Source organism: Mustela putorius, unplaced genomic scaffold (assembly GCF_011764305.1).
Source record: "Mustela putorius furo isolate JIRA1106 unplaced genomic scaffold, ASM1176430v1.1 tig00003854_pilon_pilon_pilon, whole genome shotgun sequence".
Lineage (NCBI taxonomy): Eukaryota > Metazoa > Chordata > Mammalia > Carnivora > Mustelidae > Mustela > Mustela putorius.
Window position 1 is genome coordinate 6,870,513 of NW_025422006.1, and position 23,142 is coordinate 6,893,654.

Genomic DNA, 23,142 nt, shown 5'->3' on the forward strand with positions numbered 1-23,142 from the left:
GCCTGGGAATCTTAACAGGGGTTGGGCAGGTGGAGATGTCCTTGTTAAAAAATGCAGATTCCATGGCTCTATCCCCAGAGATTTGGGTTCAGTTATGCCAAAGGGAGCCCAGGAATCTGTATTTCAAGCAAAATGGCCAGGTAGTTCTGATGCAGGTGGTCCAGCCTATAGACTTGCTTATCTGCTGTTTGGTTCTCAGAAAGGGAACTGCCCCAGTGGAAGCTGCAGGTACCTAAAAATGTGGGATGTCACGCAACTGGCGTGCTCCTAAAAGCCCCCTCTTCAGCCCAGTAGACAGTGTGGGGATGCTGGGGAGACAGTGGAAGCCAGGGAGGCCAGGGGCTTGCTTGCCCAGGTATGAGACACAAAAACCCTGGGCTCTTGGATCATCTGCCCCCTGCTCACTCTTTCTGTCTCAGATGCGGCCACATGACGACGTTGTGGGGTAGAGAGATGCCGCGTATAAATCGACGGCTTTCCTTATTATGAGGATCTTAAATAGAACATTCTCAGGGGAGGACATGTACTTGGTATCGGCAGTGTGTGATTCCTAAATTTCTGCTCTAAGAAGTTGACCCTCTGGGCTACACCTTCTTGTTAAATACATCTCCTTTGGGGAGTGACCTACAGGGAGGTGTGGCCCACTGTTTTCTGGAGTGTTGTTACCTGTACTGTGCTTTCTACCTGGGAATCTCCAAGTGCATTTTTCTTTTTCTTTTTCTTTTTCTTTCTTTCTTTCTTCTATTTTTTTTTAATTTTATTATTATTTTTAAAATTTAAATTCAATTAATTAACATGTAGTGTGTTCTTAGTTTCAGAGGTGGAGTTTGGTGATTCATCGGTTGTGTGTGACACCCAGTGCTCGTTACATCAAATACCCTTCTTAATGCCCATCATCCAGTTACCCCATCCCCTTGCCCACCTCCCCTCCAGCAACCCTCAGTTTGTTTCTTAGAGTTAACAGTCTCTCATGGTTTGTCTCCATCTCTGAATTCGTCTTAACTGCTTTTTTAAAGTACTTGGTTTCAGGGGCACCTGGGTGGCTCAGTCGTTAAGCATCAGCCTTTGGCTCAGATCATGATCCCAGGGTCCTGGGATCGAGTCCTGCATCAGGAAGCCTGCTTCTCTCTCTTCCACTCCCCTGCTTGTGTTCCCTCTCTTGCTGTCTCTCTCTGTCAAATAAATAAATAAAATACTTTTAAAAAAAAGTACTTGGTTTCAGTCAGGGTGCTCCATGAACACATGCAGTTTGTAGATGGTGAAGGATATGTGTTTATGTGATAAGAGCCTGACTCTTTTTTTACCAGCTTGTACAATGTGCCATTAAAACCTATAGCAGATGCTCAAGCATTCTTTGGCATTCTGAGGCTGGATAGAAGTCAGGCATTTGGACCAGCATGCGCTCTCAATAGATTCAGAGTCCTGACCCAATGATGGGGAATTACAGCAAGGGCCAACATAGTTTAAATAGTGACATAAATTATCCTTGGATATATCCAAGAAACAACCATTCTGGGAGGACCTTACCATAGTGCTTACCCGTGGGCACCATATGATTTATGGTGTATAAAGCACTTTTCTCTACATTCCAGTCTGATACACCGTCTTGTCTTTGGTGGTTCCAGGCTTAGGATGGAGATTGGATAGGAAAACCTTGATCTTGGCTTCTAACAACATGGCTAAGTCCTTTGATAGATAAGAGATAGGAACTCATTGTAGCTGACTGGTCCTCTGTCCTATTTCTGTGTTGTGTTTCAAAGGAAATTGTCCTTTCTTCTCAGATGCTTCATTGGTTGTGTGTACGCCCAGTGTGTGTGTGTGTGTATGTGTGTCTGTGCGTGCATGTGTGTGTGCGCGTGCATGTGTGTGCGTGTGTAGCAGGGAAACAAAGGCCAGGCTAGGAGGGAGAACTGCATGAGGCATAAACTACATGTTTTAAGTCTTGCTTTGCTGTTCTTTTTCTCCGATACATGGGGGGTGGGGCTCTGCATATTCTTTTGGCTTCAAGACTTGTTGAGAGCTGAGAGAGGAACAAAAGTGTTTATTCTTCAGAGTTTAAAAAAAAAAAAGCAACCCTCAGCAAGTATGCGTTCTGTTCCATTAGGTCTTGTACGTCCTTTGCCAGTGAGAAGAGGTTTGTCTCCCTCTCGCTGGTGAAACATCCCCACATCTCCTGATAGACATTCCTCCACTCCCGTGCTTCATAAATTAGCAGGGAGGGTGCTGTTGTCATACTTGACCATATAAGGGGATGAGAGGCCCCGCCGGGATGGGGTTTTGCCGGCATGTCAGAACTGTATATACACTCGAGGCCTTTTAAGGGAACATGGTGCGTGCAGGGAAAACATCCCCAGGCAGCCCATCCATTTTCTTCGCTACTGCAGACTCGGTGCCTGCAAGCTGTGTGTCACTTGGAAGCATAAATCACAGGGGGATGCTGGCGCCCAGCTCGAGGGAGGAAGCCTCAGGACGGCCCTTGCTGCCGGGAGCTGTTGGCATCTCAGTTTTTTCGCTAAAAGCCCATCCTACAACTTGGCCTTCTGACTTGCCGTGAGAACCTCACCGCAACTTGACATTCACTTGCTCAGCCCCCTCCTGGTTATAAATGGTTACGATGGTGGCAGCAAGGTGACCATGGTCTCCTGAAGATTCCAGATGTGTCTCGTCTGGCTGTAAGGTTTGGCTTGGTACCATGGGAGGTCTCGAGTCCAGAGAGAGCTGGCTTTGAACCACAGGGCTCTCCCTTCCTTGCTCTGAGATCATGGACAAGTTACATAAGCTCTCTGAGCCCCAAAGTCTTCCTCCAAAAATGGGGAACATAAATGGGATCAAATTCACTTTAATGTGCATAGCACACTACTTGACACATAGTAAATGCTTACTAAATGTTAGCTGTTGTGATTATTACTATTACTGCCAGAAGAGACCTATAGTTTTGCTCTTTGCAGCAAGTATTTCAATGATCCCTGCTGCTCTAATACAGTCTGCTTTATGAACGGATTTTCTTTATAGGCCAAACACATCCAGAAGGATCCAGAAGGATCCTTAGGGGCCCTGAAGAATGTCTTGGCATAATTCATTGTAGAGAGAGTGGATTCTGGAATCAGGCAGGTCCAGGCCCGAATTCCTGCCCTGCCACTTTATTGGCTCATGGCATTTTGAATGAACTGTTTAATCTCTCAGTACGTGAGTTTTGCAGTCTATAGTCTGGTAATTGAAAACCAGGGGTTTGGGTTCCAGTGGTGGCAATGAATCACGTTAGAGCAAAGACAAACCTGTAGAGACTCCATAGAAATAACCTGTGGTTCTGAGGGTACCTCAGTGCCTCCAGCGAGTGACATAGTGACCCCTGTGTTCTCTCAGGTCTGGTGCAGCTCAGTCTCCCAGTGGACACCCCCGTCTCGCCTTCAGATCACCCCTGTAGTGGAGCCTCTGGGCTGAGGCACTTCCTTGGATGGGCAGCAAGGGCTAGAGCCCTGGGAGGATTATAATAAAGCTGACCTGGGGGGGATGGCCAGGAGGTATCAATGTGGGGAAACACCCAGCCCAGTGCCTGGTACTAGGTAGAGGGTCACCCAGTGTAAGTCACGTGTCTTCTCTTCTCCCTTCCTCAAGAGTAAATACCCCAGTCCTAGAGCTAGAGCATCAAAAAGGGGGAGAGGAAAGAGAGCACTGGCGTCAAACCTGGGTTAATATCCAAAGGGAAAGAGACAGCTATGTTGGGGAAGAGGGAAAAGGAGGGGCTGGGACGGGCGAACGGGCTTCTACCCATAGGTACAGAAGGTTGTCTCCTCTGATGACTCCTAATCCTACCCACTCCCTTCTCTGAGTTCTACCTTCTTGAGCTTTGTTTCCCAGTAAATACAACATAAGTCCTGCACAACAGGTCAAGATGTGTGTGTGCCCTTCCAATGCCCACCCTTCTGTTCTGACCAGTCCAGCTGTAGCCATGCAACCGAATCATCCAGGCCAAGGGGACGTTGGGGGAGACCCTTAGGGAAGGCTGTGTGTGAGCTTCCTTGAAGTCCCCACACCTTCAGGCAGAGCCCTGGTCTCACCCACGAACTTCTTCCCAGCACCCAGGAGCCTCACGGTGATTTCATAAACAAACCTGCGTTGGTTGGGACTTCCCTCTTATTCTCAGTAAGCTCAGGGGTTCCCAAAATGTTTTTCTGTTCTTAGGCATAGCCCACTCCATGAGGAGCACCTGTTGTTACCTGTGGTGATTCTCAGAGTAGGTGGGGTTCTGCCTAAGAGAATCTGCCCGCCTCTGGGTTTCTGATAATCGGATGTGGTCCTGTGCTGGATGTTGATATTAGGGAAGGACACAGTCCTTGTCTGTGGAGGAGATGGACGTGGACAGCGGTGTGGAAAGGTTTGTGGTGGAGGCACTGCCTGGCAGAAGAGGGCTCCTGAGGTGCGGTGCTCGTGTCACCTTCAAGGAACATTAGGAGGGGTCTTTTCTCATCCTGGGGCTCTCTGCATGTGCTTCCCAGGAGCTGAGACTTGAAGGACCAGTAGGAGTCAGCAGCCAAAGGGAGGGAAGCCATGTCCCTGAGTCATGGAAGGCAGAAAGCCTGGCTTGTCTGGGAGCTGCAGGCCTTTGGAGTCCCAGAATATAAAGATGGGGCGTAATTCTTCAAGGGAGGATCGACTCTGTCCCTCAACGTCAAGTTCAGCTATGAGTGCCCTCTGCCGGGGCCTCCAAGGTCATAGCCCTTGCAGCTCACACGGACCACCTCCCAAGGAGACAGTCTGGCCCGTCCACATGGCTGGCAGGGAGTGGGGTGCTGACGGGTATTATAACTACTCCAATATCTGAGATGTGGAAACCCTAGTAAGAATGGATAAGTGCTGGCCTATGATCGTCACAGAATTAAATGCATAAGAGCTGTGCTTTGAACCGGGCTTGGAAGAATTCAAAGCCGGTGTGAGACTTACAGAGTAAGTAAGAGTCTCCCACAAATAAGAAACACTACTTTCTGGAGTAATAGACACCTGGGCCCTAAGCAAGACCTCTACTTCAAGACATCCTAGCAGAGGGGGCCTGGAAATTTGTATCTTTCATAAGTACTCAGGTGACTGTTGTTATCAGGAAAATGTGGGAAATTCTAGCCTTTTGGAGAAGCTGAATAGTTGAACATGAGCAGTCGGGCAAAAGTAGAGGGAGACTTTGTCCAAACTTGTGTCCTCGGTTAGACTTTAAGGGCAGAGTCTGGGCACCCCACAGGTGTCGTCTTCCTGCAAATTTATAAACATTCATACCACATGGAGTCATTTTACTACTTCTGTTCGGACTGAAAATGCACATTTGGTTTCATCAGGATAACCCACCCCCCAACTGTCCTATTTCATCCAGCTAGACGATTTGTTACAGGTGAACAATCGTTTCTTTTTCTGACCCTTGGAACATTGCACTGAGATTTTCTGAGAAACTCAGCTGGCAGCCTGGAGCTCGGTGAGGGAGCTGGGGGAGAGCGTCCAGATCTGGTTCTCCAGGTGGGTGGGATTAACTGGGCTGGGTATGGGCAGAGGTCACGTGAGCTAGGTGACAGAGCTGGGGATGGAATGTTCGGAAATACATTTGTAGGACTTTTCTTTTTTTTTTTTTTTTTTAAAGATTTTATTTATTTATTTGACAGAGAGAAATTACAAGTAGATGGAGAGGCAGGCAGAGAGAGAGAGAGGGAAGCAGGCTCTCTGCTGAGCAGAGAGCCCGATGCGGGACTCGATCCCAGGACTCTGAGATCATGACCTGAGGTGAAGGCAGCGGCTTAACCCACTGAGCCACCCAGGCGCCCTGTAGGACTTTTCTGACAATGAGTATGGTAGAGGCAGAATGTTGTGGGGAGAGAATGGAAGAGAAGATGAAGCATTTTCCCTGCAACCGTGTTGTGCAGGAAACTACCTATGTTTGTGATGAGTTACACCACCTTCTCTTACCCCCAGAACACACACACACATGAATACACCCACAGGCTCATACACACAGTACACACGCATAGACCTCTATGTACACACACATGCCCACGCACCCTTACACACTCACACACACATGCACACACATGAACACGTGCCCATGGGCCCCGGAGTCATGTCATCCCTTCTTAGAATTCTCAACACCGAGCCCTGAGCCTTCAGCCTTTGTGGGCTTAAGGTTACAGGCCTGAAAACAATTATTACCTCCAAAATAAAGAAAACTGTGACATCAGTATGATTAGCTGCCTATTTTAATGGGTATGAAATATAATGTATTGTCACTTTATCATTACATTCAGTATACAGGAAATCATCCCAATGCTTAAAAATCATCTGTGGAGTGTATCTTCTCATTTTGAAAGCATTCTGGAGTGTGTATGATCAATGAGAAATAAGTTAATTGAAGTTATACTTATGGTATATTGTTAATTAAGTTATATAAATAAATATAGATATACAGAAAGTTATATAGTTATATAGGTAATTAAAGGAGTGACTTGTTGCCTCATCATTTCAAAAACAAAATTAGAAAAATCCTTTCAAAATTCTTTTGGAGCAAAAAGTAGATTTCTATATGCGATGTGGCTGTTTTTTAATATGTTTGGTATGATATGGGGTGAGGACTCATACACACATGTACGCTTCCAGAGTTCCTCACCACCAAATGCTATCAGGCAGGCCTTATGGTTGGAGAAAAATAAAATGTGCCATTCGAAGCTGTGTCTTCAGCTACTCCAAGACTGTGAAAGGCTTTTAGGCTTACTCCCAGTCTTATGACCATTGAGAAGGGTATGATCTACACCCAGCTACTCCAGGAATGTGGTTAGGGGACTTAACAGCAGTTGCTTCTGTGCTGCCTAAATTCAGGTGAGGTTGATGGATGGCTGCTGCATACAGTTGCACAGGATGTACACTATGTAAGGATACCACTATCCAAGGGAGCAGTGTTCATATTGAGGATACCTACATTTGAATATATATTATGACAGCATTTCAGCAGATGGCATGAAAGTGTTCTTGTCTAAGAAAAGCGGTGTGCCACCACACTTTTGACAGCTGGGAATGACTGGATTTTAAAGAGTGTGTGTCTTGAAGCAAAAAGGCTCTTCTTGGGCTATAGCTCTGGTCTGACACAGAGAATGGCGCTCCTACTGCTTCATTCGTCTTTATCATCCCTTCACGGTAGGTTGTGGGATCTTGATCTAAAGAGAATTGCTCCTTTCACACAAGATTGTACCCCTGCAAGAGCTTCACTGCCTGGAAGCCATTCTGTCTTCTCTTTAAGCTGCCCTCCCTCTGTGATGAAGTTTCCCCTAAGGCCCTAAGGCCTATGGCCTTCATACAGAATGGATCCACACACATAAACACTAAATATTCCCGTGACTCGAACTCAGAGAAGGGGGACAAGGCGGTTGAGTGGCTTTCTTCTTTCCCAGAGGAGTCTCTGCTTTTCCAATTAATTTCAGGAACTGTGTGTTTTCGCCAACCTATTTTGGCTCTCCATTCCCCAGAGACGACTAAGGAGAGACTCTCCGAGGGGGAGTTCATCTCAGCTATGGCCAGCGCTCTATGGGTCACCCTGAACGCAAGCAGCTGCTTTTCCTTCCTCCTTCCTCTTCCCCCACTGGCTCTCGGGGGACTGAACCCCAGGACCAGATGGCTCAAAGGAAGGGCACGTGACTCGCTCAGATACCACAGAGCCCTGCTGTCTACCACTCACCAGCCATGCCCCCGCTGCCTCTCTCTGCTGAGCTCAGAGTCTTTTGCAATCCCGGACCTAGAGCACCTAGAGGAGGAGTGTCTGTGCTTCCTTGGATGTCTTTTCCAATGTCTGGTCTCTCAGGCGTCTTTGGGAATGGCATCTTGCTGTGAGTCCCTGATGTGACTTAAGTCTCTTTGACACATTCCTTCTCCCCTGCTCTTCCAAAGAGTTCCATGGGAGTAAATGTTTTTGAAGGACACCCCTGCGACAGCCATGTAAGGAATATATTTCTTGGTTCATCTCAACAAGTGTTTTCCAGCAGATACTAGATGAAATGTCAACTCCACGAGGGGCTCCTTATAAATAGGAGAAATGGGTATCCTACTTGACCTTTGAAGTTTTACAGTAAAATAAGTCTTTAGTTCTGAGAAATCCCATGAAAGAAGAGAGGCCAGTTCTACCATCATCTCTACGTGCTCACAATAAACTTAGAGCACTGGACTTGGTAAGCTAACAGACACTTGTTTAGAAGTAATCAGTCTCTTTTCAGCCAACCCTTTTAAGCAATTCCCTTTGGAAATTTGTCTGCCATCACTTGATCTTATCCTGAGCTTTCAGTGATCTCATGCCCTTGGTTCCATTGATATTTGAGAGCCTTGGTTTTGGAATGTAAATTACATTTTATATCCATCTAAGGGGAGGAGTCTCTGTGCTGGCCTCATGCCTCTTCTGAAGGTCATGGCTCCTGCCAGACAGCGCTGTCCACCCAGCTCTGTCTCTGGGTCTCTGGGTCTCTGGATTCCAGGACTGAATCAGAGGGTGGGGTAATGCTAGCTCTATGACACTTGCTCTGGGGTACTGTGCTGTTCCTTATGTTCCCCCTCCCCACTGTCCACACCTGTGTGAATAGTTCCTGTATTCAGTACTCCTCCAATGACTCAGTGTGAATGGGTCCTCTATTCCTGTTGGGACTCCAACCAACACAGAGTATCTGCACCTGAGTGCATTACGTGTGCAAGGATGTGAAGCTGTCTGGTGCCTCCAGCAGGCGCTACCCGAACACTATTGGGTGTTGGTGGGGGGGTGGTTAGGGGGAAGCTGAAAGCTGCAGCTGTCCAGCTTCTGATGCTAGTAGCTATGCCCGATGTCCATGCACTGGTTTGGGTGTTTGGGGCTTTCCCAAACATCACCCCATTTATTCTTCTCTGAGAAAAGAGTTTCACTGTTAATCCCATTACACAGGTGAAGGAGCTGGAGCTGGTCTTGTTGAGTTTCAGGAAGTTCACCATGGTCACAGGGCCAAGAAGGGCGGAGCTGGGTGGAGACTCCAGCCATAATTCAGAGTCCATCTCTCATCCCTGTGAAGGTGTATGGACTGGACCCCACAGGCAGCGCATGTTTGCCTACCTTTGCTGTCCACTCAGCTTTACCTTGTGCCGTGAAACTCATTTCCTACAAAAGGACATCAACTTTTTCAATAGTTTCTTTCTTCATGACCATGTCTCATTAAACCAAAAAAAGTTTTTAAGACAAACTGATGTTAGAGCAGAATCAATGTGGCATGGACTTTCCTTATACTTATTGGCAAAATTAAGCTCACTGCTGGGTAAAGGATGGAAATCCTGGAAAGATAAGAGCATTCGTGAATACAGGGAACTTGTTAGGTGGGTGTCTGCCTACATGTACTTTGATGAATGCTTATTTTCTCAGAGTTCATTTAGAGAGAGTTGCCTGATGACTTGTTCTGACTTCCCAGGAAATAGCAACCTGGCTTAACCATTAGGCCACAGGGCAGAGTTCCCCATGAGATAAAACACCAGAGGAATGACTTGTGTGGTCTATTGTATTCCAAAACCAGCATGGGCAGCTGCTGCTCACATTCCCAGAGGGAACCCCTCCAAATCTAAAAGCCTTTGTATCTCTGAACAGGCATCTCCTCCTGAAATTTTGAATGCTTTGGTCCAGAAGGTTCTTTGTCTTCCTTCTGTCAAATAACAAAGATCTTCCTTCTGTCAAAGAACCAAGAACTAACTCCCTAAAGTGAGCTGAAATGACAATCTCTATTAGGAACCATCTGCAGAACTGGTGAATTCTTCTCTGTGATGTTGATGGATGGGTTAGCAAGAGAAAATGGAGGGGGAAATGCTTATACTACACAGAGTATAAGCACCATCTCTAAATTAAGAAGGAAGGGAAGGGAAAGGACAGGACGGGTTGGGAAGGGAGGGAAGGAGGAGGGAAAGGAGGAGAGAGAGGAGGAGGGAGAGGAGGAGGGAAGAGAGGTCACCTGGTTTTAAGTTCTATCCATGCAGGTGGAAAGCCCTGGCTAAGAATCTTGGGAAACGCCCAGGCTAGTTAATTATGGCACGCTCCAGCTAGTGTACATGGACTTGCTCTCTGCCTTCAGAGGCATAGCTATGGGACAAGGACGATCTTCCTAGTTCCCTTGTGCTCTGGTGGCACTGGCAGGTTCTGGATGGTTGTCTGAACCTGATGTATAGGGGCTCTTCATTTAGTTATTTAGTCCCATTAATTCTTCAGAGTTGCAAATGTCTGGAACTTCTCATTAGAAGTAGGAATAATATCCCACTAGGTTTTCAATGTGAACTAGTGAGAAATAGTAATTGGAATACTAGGGATCTAAGATAATATTTCAAGACAGAAATACACACTTAATTTCTTCTTTGTGTATGGTTTTGTTGTTTGTTTTCTGTTTTGTTTGTTTCTACAATCTATGCATTGGGGCCCTTGAATCACAGCTGCTTATTTGCCGCTATATAAACAAACCACAGTTTGTCAAGTCCCCTACTGATGGACCATTACCTTGCTTCTGGCTTAGCTCTTTTTCTCTCTCACCAACAGTGCTGTAATAGACATCCTTGAACCATGTCTCCTTGCATGCACTTACACCAGTTTCTCGAAAATAGATACCAAGAGGTGGGCTTTCTGGGTCATAGAGTATGATTAACTCCACTAGGATTTCTCAAATTACCCTGTAAACTGAGTGTACTAATTTACAATTCTGCCACCAGTGTTTGGGTTTCCATTTTCCTATGACATTCCCACCAACGCTTGGTATTATTAGATTTTTTTTCTTCTTTCCTTTTTCACACAATGGGTATGACATTATGTCTGGCTGTCTTAAAATTTTCATTTCCCTGATTTACTGTGTATTTTCATATTGGCCAATTAATCTTCTTTTCTTGTGAATTGCTTAGGTCAGTTGAGATATTCATATTGGTTTACGAGACTTCTTTGTTTAGGTTGGCTACTAATCCTTCAGTTTTATGTATTGCAAATATCTTATCTCAGTCTATGGCTTGTCTCCTTTTTTTGGTGTCTTTGACTAGTAGAAATTTTTATAAATTTTAATGCAATTAAATTTGTCCATCTTAAAAAAATTTATCCATCCTTTTCTTTTATTTAGACCCTATGTATGGAATATTCTGCTCACTATTCCTTTCCTTCCCCCTCTCACATTACCTATGGAGATAGATTGCCAAACTCTTCTGTCATATTTTGACTGAAAAGATTTAAATTAATCATTTTAGGGTTAAACTTAGGCTCATAGAAACATTGGGGACAAACACTGAAGTCCCTGAGGCACGCTGAAACTGAATCCAGCATGAGACATCAGAGAAAGGAACAGATGTATGCTTTGGAAAAATTGATAATGCCTTCCTATTTCAATGTTTATATCTGCTCATGGTATCGTCCACATAATGGTGATGCAGCATTATACCCTGGGCTTCGTTCTCCCTTTGGAATGAGTATCCATTTACAGTCAGTGTGTATTTATTTAATATCTGAAGCCCAGATGTCCCTTCTCTTCTGTTTTACGACATAGGATCAATAAGATTTGTATAATACCCTCCAGGAAAAGATGCTAATTGAATCCAGAAGAGAAAAAAAAGAAAAGGTTTTAAGAAAGAAAAGTTTTGTTTGCTGAGATACATTATCTCCTGGGCTTGAATTGTCACATCATTTCTTATTACTGTTTGTCTATAGGAGTGAAGGAATTGATTCTAAATCTTCCAGTGTAATATATAGGCATTTTAAAAAGTCTTCAGTAAGGCGTCTACATGATCAAAAATTCAAAGGAAAACCAAAAGACAAGAAGATAATTCACTTTTTGTTGTTGGGGGAGCAATCTCATGGGTATCTGAAGGACCACTGACAACTATCTCTTTATCCCTCAGCTTAACTAGAACTCTAAGGGCTGAAAATTCACCAGCTCTAGTCTTTCAACAGTTTTTCTTCTTTGAAAATAATTAGAACCAGAAAGAGTTTACATCAAAGTGCTTAAACATCAAGATTGTAAACAGACACTTGTTAATTCCCAGACATAAGGTTCCAGATAATTTCCTTTGGAGAAATAAACCTGTGGTTGTTTCAGTTTTACATATTTTTCTCTTGGATCTTTGGTCAATTTCCCAAAGCCAAACTTTTTTCTTTCAAATGATGTCACGATCCTTAGAAATATGCCTGCCTTATGTTTCCTAACAAAACTTAAAATCTAATAAAGAAGAATCCTATTTTTCTGCCATAACCCTTACCTAAAATGAATGTTCAGAAGCTTCTAGATAAAGGAGCAAAAGCCCTGGGGTTTGGGGCCCATCTTTGTTCATTTTACAGTTGGCCAAATGTGGAAGTTTGAAGGGAACATGAGACATGAAGTCATTTTTGTTTTTTTCCCCATAAATATTCTTTAAATGAAATATCCATTTCCCTTTTAATTAAGTGAGAGATCCAATACAAAGGACAGTGGTCATGTGATAGCTCTGTAGGACCCTTTATAGTTGTTAGAGCCTTTTCTTTTCATTATATACTACCTTATTTGATCTTTACAACCCCCCTGATAGGGCAGGCAAGGAAGGTGTTATTCAATATGTAAATTTTGAGGTCTACACCAAGCTGAGATATTACAGGGCTCAGGAACAAAGAGTTCTTTGCTCAAGTTTATATATATGGTTGAAAAACCTTTGTGATCATCTTATTATGACAGCCTCCCATTTTATATTTATTTTACCTGCAAGTATGAGTTGCTCCATCCAAAAGATGAGTTTAAAAGTAGACATTCATGCCCATGAGTTTAAGGCCTCTTCCCACAGGAGTCTTTAACCAATAGCTCCAAGTCAGAGTTTGAAAGACCAACTAGCTTGTCACAGATCAGGACAACTCTGAGGCAAAGCTCACCATCCAGAGTCCCACAGAAGGGTCTGGCAAAAGCTAAACTCTGCATAGTCCTGCCTGAGATTGATGAGGGAGCAGGAGGCTGGCTGAGGACAAAGCAAAAGCTGGCGCCTTGCACCCCCTCTTCACCCTTTCCCCTCCATAAGTGTAGCATCCCTCAGGCAGCCCTGACTGCCGTGAACAATAAGCAAATAGTTAACTTGCAGAGCTCACAATCCTGCTAGACAGGAGTCTCCCTTGGCTTACAAATGTCCTAAATCTCACTAACAAAGACGATTGATAGCAGGATTGTGAGACCCCACCAAAAAGTCTCCCAAAGATCTTAATGTTAATGGCTGGTCTAAAGACAACATTGATCCAGCAGCAAGGGCAAGGCCTCCAGCAGGCCTGGAACATCCTGGCACCTTGTAGGCCCTCTTTAGCATATGAAAACTCCACTGACACCTCCCTTCCCCTCACCTTCCCCCAACCGCAGGGTACAGAACCTGCCATCCCTCACAACCCGGGGCAGCAGCTCTTCCTGCCCACGGGTCCTGTCCCCGTGCTTTAATAAACCACCATTTTGCACCAAAGATGTCTCAAGAATTCTTTCTTGGTCATCGGCTCCGGACCTCAGCCCACCAAACCTCACCTAGGTTCTAGAACTTCATCAAGATCACACTATTGCTTGACTTTCTCCCCGTCTCTGTCCTTCTTCCCCAGCCCTTACGCATGTCTCCTTGATAAATCTCTAGGGGAATCTCTCGGGGCCTACCTCTAGGGAACCCCATCTAAGACACCTAGATTTTCCAATCGCTGAGAGTCTTTACTTCATAGAACAATCCAGTAACAATTTTATATATTTTGGTTAGTCTTTGACCATTACCCACATAAGGCAGGGACAACGTGTGTTTGACTTACCATTGTATCCCCAGTGCTTGGCACTGTAGCTCAAGAACAGTCCATAAAGATATACTTAATGAAAAAAAAAGCAGACTTTAAGATGGCTATTAGAAAATAAGGCCGGGATGAATGTTGCCTAATTCATATTTGTGAGTTGAGTAGGTTGCCTTAGAAATGCTTTTAAAGTGCAAACTCACACAAGACATTGACCTCAGAGCAGCTCAGGCTGGCCATGCCAGACATCAAGGAGGGGATCTGGGAGTGAATTCATGGATGTGAAAATACCGAAGGGCTAGTTCGAGGTCAGTTTCTTGAGATGTCTGCTAGACATTGGCCAGCATATCCAGAATGCTGCTAAACTCTGTCTTCAGCCATTTATTTCTTGGGACTACATAAACATAGCCAATTCACATACATATGTGCTTAGTCACAAATACTAGAGGGGGCTTTTCTTTTGAATAAATGTTTGTTGAGTATAATGTATATTTTAAAAAAAGGACTACTCTTAAGTCCCTCAAGGACTTTTCACTAAGGGCACATTCGCATGTAACTAACATGGAGATCAAGTAACAAAACAGCCCTCCTGACGATCCCCTATTCTCCATTTCATTTACTCCTTCCTCTCTCCCTTCCCAGAGATAACCATGACCCTGATCACCAATAATTATCACACATGCTATCACAATCAAGTTAATTAAAACATTCATCACAGCACATACTTATTTTTTTATGAGAATGTTGTTCTCGGCCAGTTTCAAGTATATAATATGTATAGCTAACTACAGTCACCAAGCTGTGTGTCAGATCCTCAGAATTTACTCATCTTTTGCGTTTGGACCAATGCCTGCCCATTTCCCCAGCCCCTAATCCTGGCAACCACCCATCTATTCTCTGTTTCTATGAGTTGGACTTTTTGCTTTTTTAGACTCCGTGTAGAAAGGGTACTGTAGGGTATTTTTTGTTCTCTGCCTGGCTTATTTCACTTAACAGAATGACCTCCAGGTTCATCCATGATGTTGCAAGTGGCAGGATTTCCTTCTTTTTCATGACAGAATTATATTCATTGTATACACACACCACATCTTTATCCATTCATCTGTTGACAGACATGTAGGCTGTTTTCATATCTTGAATATTGTAAACAATTATGCAATGAACATGGACATGCAGATATCTTTTTGAGATCCTGTTTTCATTTCCTTTGCGTATATACCCAGAAGTCAGATTGCTAGATCATATGGCAGCTATTTTTTTAAAGTTTTTGAGGAACTTTCCATACTGTTTTCAATAGTGGCCATGCCAGTTTACATTCCCATCAACAGTGCGCAAGGGTTCACTTCTCTCCACATCCTTGCCAGCTCTTATCTATTGGCTTTTTAGTAATAGCCATTCTAACAGGTGTGAGGTGATATCTCACTGTGGTTTTCATTTGCATTTCCCTGATGATTTGTAACATTGAACATCTTTTCATATATCTGTTTGCCATTCCTATATGCTATTCAGAAAAATGTCTGTTCAGATCCTTCACCTGTTTTTTTTTTTTTTTTTAATTAGATTGTTTGTTTTCTTGTCTTTGAGTTGTTGGAGTTCCTTACCTATTTTGGATATTAACTTCTTATTAGATACAGGGTTTGCAAATATTTTCTCCTGTTTCGTAGGTTGTCCTTTCATTTTGTTGGTAGTTTCCCTTGCTATTTAGTGACTCTTGGTTCATCTTGTCATGCTAGTTTATTTTTGCTTTTGTTGCCTGTGCTTTCAGTGTTCTACCTCAAAAATAATTGCCTAGACCAATGTCAGTGATTACTTTTATCTACTTGATCTATGTATAAGTGGAATCATACAGTATATATTCCTCTATACTGACTTCTTTAACCCAATGTTATATTTATGTGACGTATCCATGTCTTTCTATGTAGTGGTAGCTTGTTCATTTTCTCTCTTCTATGCTACTCCTTTGTGTAAATATGTCACATAAATAAATATGCCACAGTCAGTACTGATTTGCATTCCTTTAGCAATACATGAATTCCCTACCTTTACCTGCACTTAGCAGTACCACTCTTTTCAGCTAGTCTTTTGGGGGTGTAATCTGATCTCATTGTGGTTTTAATTTGCAGTTACATTATCTTTACTGATATTGGGCATCTTTTCATATGCTAATGATTCTACTGAATATCCTTTTTTATAAAGTGCCTGTTCAAGGCTTTTGCCCAACTTTTAAAAAAGTGTATCTGCCTTTTTTACTGATGTATAAGAGATTTTTTTAAAAATATTTTATTTCTTTATTTGACAGACAGAGATCACAGGCAGGCAGAGAGAGGGAGGAGGAAGCAGGCTCCCCGCTGAGCAGAGAGCCCCATGCGGGGCTCGATCCCAGGACCCTGGGATCATGACCTGAGCCGAAGGCAGAGGCTTAACCCACTGAGCCACCCAGGCGCCCCTGTATAAGAGATTTTTAAAAAGATCTTATTTATTTATTTGAAAGAGAGAGAGAGAGAGAGAGAGAGAGCACAAGCAGGGGAGTGACAGGCAGAGGGAGAGGGAAGGGCAAAGCAGACTCCCCACAGAGTAGGGGGAGCCTGATGAGGGGCTCAATCCCAGGATCCTGGGATTATGACCTGAGCTGAAGGCAGTTGCTTAACCAACTGAGTTACCCAAACACTCTGTTGTAGAGCTTTAAAATGTGAACTGCATATAAGTCTTTTGTTGGATATATGAGATGCAGATATCTTTCTACTCTTTGCTCTTGGGGGCTTTTAAAAATGGGGTTAAAAATGGGGTTAAGATGAGAGGCTATGGACTCTGAAAAACAATCTGAGGGTTTTGAAGGAGTGGGGAGTGGGAGGTTGGGGGAGCCAGGTGGTGGGTATTAAGGAGGGCACATATTGCATGGAGCACTGGGTGTGGTGCAAAAACAATGAATTCTGTTATGCTGAAAAGAAATTTTAAAAAAAAAATGGGGTTAAGTGTTCAGTGTGTAGAAAATAGAGTCATGAGCCCTGCTTGAGTTTCAAGAAAGTGGACATTTAAAGGTAAATCAAAAGAAGAGAAACCTGGATCTTGTTCTCTTTAAGTTTGCTGTAGCTTTGTTGAGGTAGGATTCCAAGAGCAGCTGGGTATGCTTCATATTCTTGATAGAACCAATCATTTTTTTATTTGGCTATTGTCTCACATGCTGAAAGGGAGTCATTAATCATTGACATCCCAGTAGAGTCTCTCCCACATAATGATGAAGTACTGTATAATTAGGTGTCTAGATATTTGAATAACAACTGTGGCTGTGCACTGTGCTGGAGGCACAAAGATGGGTATGTCAGTGCCCCTTAATTCTGTGAGATTTTAGGGCACTGTTGGGATGCTTTAGTATCTGTATCTTATTTGAGCACCTGAGGGTAGGACGACGGCCAGACTGGTAAAATAGAAAAATGTATTTTCCTGCTCCTGAAACCTTTGATTTTCAGTTAGTCGTTGCCCTAAATCTGTGAGATCTTTATTTCCAAGAAATGCCTTTCTCTCATCCTGATAACGCCACTAATTAATATCTTGTGAAATTCTCTTTCTCAAAATGATGAATTTAAATAAAATGTGGTGGGACCTCTGTGGCTCAGTTGGTTAAGTGTCTGACTCTTGATTTTGGCTCAGGTCACAATCTCAGGGTCGTGAGACTGAGCGTGGGGCTCCACGCTCAGCACAGAGTCTGCTTGGGGTTCTCTCTCCCTCTCTCCCTGTCCTTCCTCTCATTCACTTTCTCTCTTTCAAATAAGTGAATAAATAATCTTTTAAAGTAAATAAATAAAGCACACAGAAATGACTTAGATATAGTTTTAAGATACTACAAGAGAAAAAGGCCATAAAATAAAGATTCTTTTCTCCCTGCTATATGAGAACACCCTTAAAGATTCAATATTAGTCAACTGAAATCATGCTGAATTTATTAAGGGCAAATCTGACAAGTATTATCCTAAACACTGAAGAGTTATAAAAAGTCTATAACATATAGTTCCTGCTTCAAAGAACTTCTAATACACTGGTTGTGATAGTAGTGTGCATCTGTGTGTGGAAGGAAAGTGTTAAGGATGTACAATATCAGCAATGACAACGTGAACATAAAGACCTAAACCAAGTGAGAGGAAAGGGTTGCTTTGGTTTGATTGTAATGATGAGAAAGCATTATACTGATAAAGATCATGGAGCTGTTACTACAAAACAACATTCTCAGTCATCAAAAGCTAAAAACAGGTGTTCCTGATTGGTGGTTGATTCTACTCCAAATGGCAAATTAGAAACCGAGATCCTTCCATACTATGGGTCTACCATCTTCAATGTATAGCTTCTGCGTTTGCTCAGCTTGTCCACTGTAAGCTGGCAGTAGGAGAAAGAACATGGAGGATGGGGAAGTTTAATAGCTAGATCTGCAAAGGGTACATGTCATTTCCACTCAAGTTCCATTGGTTGGAACTCCACCACGCGACCACAGCTAACTGGGAGGGAGGTTGGGAAGTATAGTCCAGCTGTGTGTCCAGGAGAAGAGATAGGTTTGTTGGTCACCTAGCAGACTTTGCCACAGGCTTCATGGTGGCAGGGCATTTAAAATTGGTCTTGAAGCAATGTGAAGGATTTTGACAGAGACTGGAGGTATTAATCTAGGTAAAATGAAAAGCATGAAGAATGACTCAGGAGTAGCCAACAACAGCAAAAATGAAAGAGCATATTTGGAAAATAAGAGATGGCCCAGTTATTAGGAGCTTTAGTCACTTCCAGGAGAGAAACCATTGGAAAAGTAGGTTGAGGCTGTTTCCAATCTGAAACCACATTTTTAGAGGTTTACAAATCACACTGAGAAGGTTACATCCACCATGGTTCGTTTTCTTTCTTTCTTTCTTTCTTTTTTTTTTTAAAGATTTACTTATTTGAGACAGAGAGAGAGCACAAAGAGGGGGGAGGGGTGGAGGGAAAGGGAGAGGGAGAGAGAACCTTAAGCAGACTCCATGCTGGGTGTGGAGACTGACACAGGGCTCGTTTTCAGAACCCTGAGATCATAACCTGAGCCGAAACCAAGAGTCAGAGACTTAACTGACTTCACCACTCAGGCGCCCCTGTTTTTTTTTTTTTTTTTTTTTTTTTAACTACTAGAACTCAACTCCCACTTGCGGGAAAATTGTGGTCGAGACTCATTTTCTTTCTTTTTCTTCATACTCCAGTCTTTCCTGGGAAGTGAGTCCTTAACGTTTGTCTCTAGCACATGGTGGCAGCGGTCAAGCGGGGTGAAGACCCTCCGAATAAGCAGCTTGGTTTTAAGCTTTCAGAAAATCCCCAGGGGGTCTGCTGCCAAAAACCAGTCTAGAGAATGGTATCTGCTGAATGCTGTGTTTGGGAGGGATCCCACGGTCAGGAGAGGGAGGAGGGAGAGGAATTCCTTTCTGACTCTAGGGCACAATCAGCTCATGCTCACGATCCCGGAATTTAATTACCGATGTTGTTATCTTAGCTTGCATAGCTGCAAGTTGTGCCTTAGCGTTGTAGAAGTATCCAGCCTCAGCACTCAGCCTGGTGACCTCCTGACAGTGATTCATTGGGAAGGGTGGGAGCAAGGGAAATCCTGTCCCCTCCCTTCAGATCTGCCAACTTGGCTCCGAACCAACAAGAATGTTTTAGCCAGAAAATATATGTCCCCAAACTGTCTACCCTTTTTCTTACCCTGACATCTCCTCCACGTTGCGCTTTCTATTTGGTAATCATATGCATTCATATTTGAGAAATTAACTTGGACCTAGGCTTTACTGTGTGCTGACTCTGGGAATCTTCTTGTGAATTACTCCTCCTTCCTTCTGCTTCTGACTATGTTGGATCTTGGGGGAGGATTTATTTCATTGTTCCTACCAAGATACAAGTGTAATTGTATATGTTTCTTAGCCCATTAAAACAACAACAGAACCTTCAATGTAATACCTGAGCATCTAAAAAATACTTTCCCAAGCAAACGAGGGAGATTTAGCACATAATTTTTCAAGGTCCTGAACACATCAGTTACACTTGTATGTTATGGAAAGGAAGTTGTTCCCTTTCCTCTGGCAAGAGTTTCTAGATTTTTTTTTTTTTCTTTAGCTGGCCACAAAACAAACCTAAAGAAATCATTATTACATTATGTCCTTTGTCCTCTGTGCACCTTTCTTCCTCTTCTTCACTAAGATGCCCTCACTGGTTCCTCTCCCTGACTACCTCCTGCACTTATAGCCTCTGAGAAACTAAATCTTGCTGGTGACAGGTATTTGGTGTTTTTGCTTTTTGGTTGCTTGCATGTAGGGAAAATGAAACTCTTTAGGTCAGTGGTACAGTACCAGATCATTCCCGAGCATTTTCTGAGATCTACATACCTCTTAAATCATTTGGGCAGACACCACAATATAATGGAATGGAACATGAGCAGAAATTAAGCAGACTTGAGTCCAAATTCTAGCTTTGCCTCTTATCTCTGTGAAACCTTCACCAAAACACTTGACCTCTCTGATCCCCTAAACCTGCTTTGTGATAGTACTGTTTAGTTTTAGCTGTTCTTGAAGTTTATCTACATGGAACAATACAGTATGTATTTTTCTTGTTCCCAATTTCTTTTACTTGATATGATGTTTGTGAGTTTCATCCAAGTTGTTGCACGTAGCAATAGTTTGTCCCACGAAATCTACGGCAGTGCATTATATATCACAAGTCATCTGTCCATCCTACTCAGTGGACATTGGGTTTGTTCAGTTCTTATGAATTGTGATTCTATAATCATTTTTGTAAAATCTTGTGTATATATTCTGTTGAGTAATGTGACATACTGGGTTCCCCAGGTGGTACCCTGAAAGAGATTTGCTTGCGAGAAGTTTATTCCTTTCTGCCATCCAGACCAAACTTGGCTTTAAGATCAGTACCTGTGGGGGAGCAAGGAAGGCGAATTGGACACCGAGAGATAAGTTGGACTACGGTGCAGTCACAACAAAGGCCTCAGCCAACCTATGGAGAGTTCTAGAGCTGAAATGGTCCCACAGAGTTGTGCCAAATAGGGGCAAGGAAACTAGACCTTTATCCATCCTCATTTACCAGTCATTGTACATCAGCTGACCTGGGGAGGAAAGCATGATTTTGAATGTGACATCTGTCTTTGGCAGAGAATGGGGGCTACACCTGTGAGCCATTAGCCATCAACATTTCTAGGAGCTGGTAGAATGAGTTTTCCAATCCTAAAAGTCCTAGCATGTGTGTGTGGGTTGGCAGTGAATCACAGCTGTATGCCACAAGTGTCCCTACATGTCTAATTTCTAAGAGTTGACTTGCTGGTTTATAGGATATGGGTATATTCATCTTTAGTAGATACTATCAAACAATATTCCAAAGTGTTTGTGCCCAAACTCCCTCTTAATTTAGATTCTGAGATCCCCAAGTGGGATCTTACCATGTAGATAAAGGAACATTTTTAGAAGGAAAACATAAGTGTGACAATATCCTACACATTAACTTAATATTTTCTATATTATGGGGAAAGCAAAACTGAGAACCCTTGGAATATGCTATTTATCATTTTCTATCTTATGGCTTAAAATCCTGAAAAATGTCAACACAGTCTGGAATGTTCTGAAATCTAGTTATTGGAGTTAATAAATTCTAAAGACTTTCTGCTGTGCTAAGAAAAGAAAGGGGAAGAGATATGTGAATTGACTGTTGCCTTGAATTTAATTTTTCAGAGTGGCCAAATCAATGAAGGTCCCTGTATATGAGACCCCAGCGGGATGGAGATTCTTCTCCAATCTGATGGACTCAGGACGGTGCTCTCTGTGTGGAGAAGAGAGCTTTGGCACTGGTATGTTTTGCTGCGGTGATGTCACTGGAGAGGGTGGCTAAGGCTGTAGCACTGTATGACCTCAGTTTGGAGACCTGTGAACCCATTGTGGACCATAGGAAGAGATAATTAGAGGAAAAAAATCAGAGAAGACTGGTAGGATATGTGTTATGATACACTCATCTCTTCCGGTTTTTTTCCTCTTTTAAAAAAATCTATTTTGGGATCATATGGTAATTCTATTTTTAATTTTGTGACAGATCTCCACACTGTTTTCCACAGTGGCTGTACAAGTTTGCCTTCCCAGAAGCAGTGCATGAGGGTTCCCCTTTCTCCCCATTCTCACCAACACCTGTTGTTTCTTGTGTTCTTGATTTTAGCTATTCTGACAGGTGGGAGGTGACATCTCATTTTGGTTTTGATTTGCATTTCCCTGATAATTAGTGATGTTGAGTATCCTTTCATGTGTCTGTTGGCCATCTGTATGTCTTGTTTGGAAAAAGTCTATTTGGGTCCTCTGCCCATTTTTAAATTAGATTGTTTGGGGTTTTTTGGTGTTGAGTTGCGTAAGTTCTTTATGTGTTTTGGACATTAACCCTTTATCAGATACATTATTTGCAAATATCTTCTACCATTCAGTAGGTTGCCTTTTTCATTTTGTTGATGGCTGCCTTTCCTGTACAAAAGTTTTTTATTCTGATGTAATCTTAATAGCTTATGTTTGCTTTTGCTACCCTTGCATTAGGAGACATATCCAGAAAAATGTTGTTGCGGTCAATGTCAGAAATATTATTGCCTGTTTTCTCTTCTAGGATTTTTATGGTTTCAGGTCTCACACTTAGGACTTTAATTCATTTGGGATTTATTTTTGTGTATGGTGGGTGTTTACCCTAAGAAGATGAAAACACTAATTTGAAAAGATAATGCACCTCTATGTTCATTGCAGCATTATTTACAATAACCAAGATATGGAAGGAACATAATTGTCCATCACTGGCAGATGAATGGATAAGGAAGGTGTGTGTGTGTGTGTGTGTGTGTGTGTGTGTGATGGACTATTACACAGCCATAAAAAGATGAAATTGTTCCATTTTCAACAACATGGATAGTCCAAGAGAGCATTACGCCAAATGAAATGTCAGACTGAGAAACCAATAGTCCATGATTTCATTCATACGTGGAAAAAAACTTCTTTGCCTTTTGGCTAAGATCAAGTGTGGAATCTAAAACACAAAATAAATGAAAAAAAAAAACACCAAAAAACCAAAAAGCAAAATTACCAAGTGTCTATCCATAGATGAATTGATAAAAAAAATGTGGAATATATATACAGTGGAATATTATTCAGCCATAAAAAAGAGATCTTTCCATTTGTGGCAACATGGATGGACCCAGAGTGCTGTATAATTTCATTCATATGTGGAATTTGAGAAACAGAACAAATGAATAACCAAAAAAAGAGACCAAAAAAAAAACAAAACAGAAAACCAGACTCTCAAATACAGAGAACAAACTGGTGGTTGCCTGAGGGGAAGGGGAGTGGAAGATCCAGATTTCCAGTTATGGA

General features: G+C 42.8%; 1 protein-coding gene across 1 annotated transcript in view; it reads left to right on the forward strand.

Annotated features, from left to right (window-relative positions):
- PGM5 (phosphoglucomutase 5) overlaps nucleotides 1–23,142 on the forward strand; it is a 198,694-nt gene that overhangs the window by 100,040 nt on the left and 75,512 nt on the right. Inside the window, exon 7 of the mRNA XM_004769248.3 lies at nucleotides 21,481–21,596. Coding sequence (XP_004769305.2) covers nucleotides 21,481–21,596 — 116 coding nt within the window. The remainder of the gene's footprint in view (nucleotides 1–21,480; nucleotides 21,597–23,142) is intronic.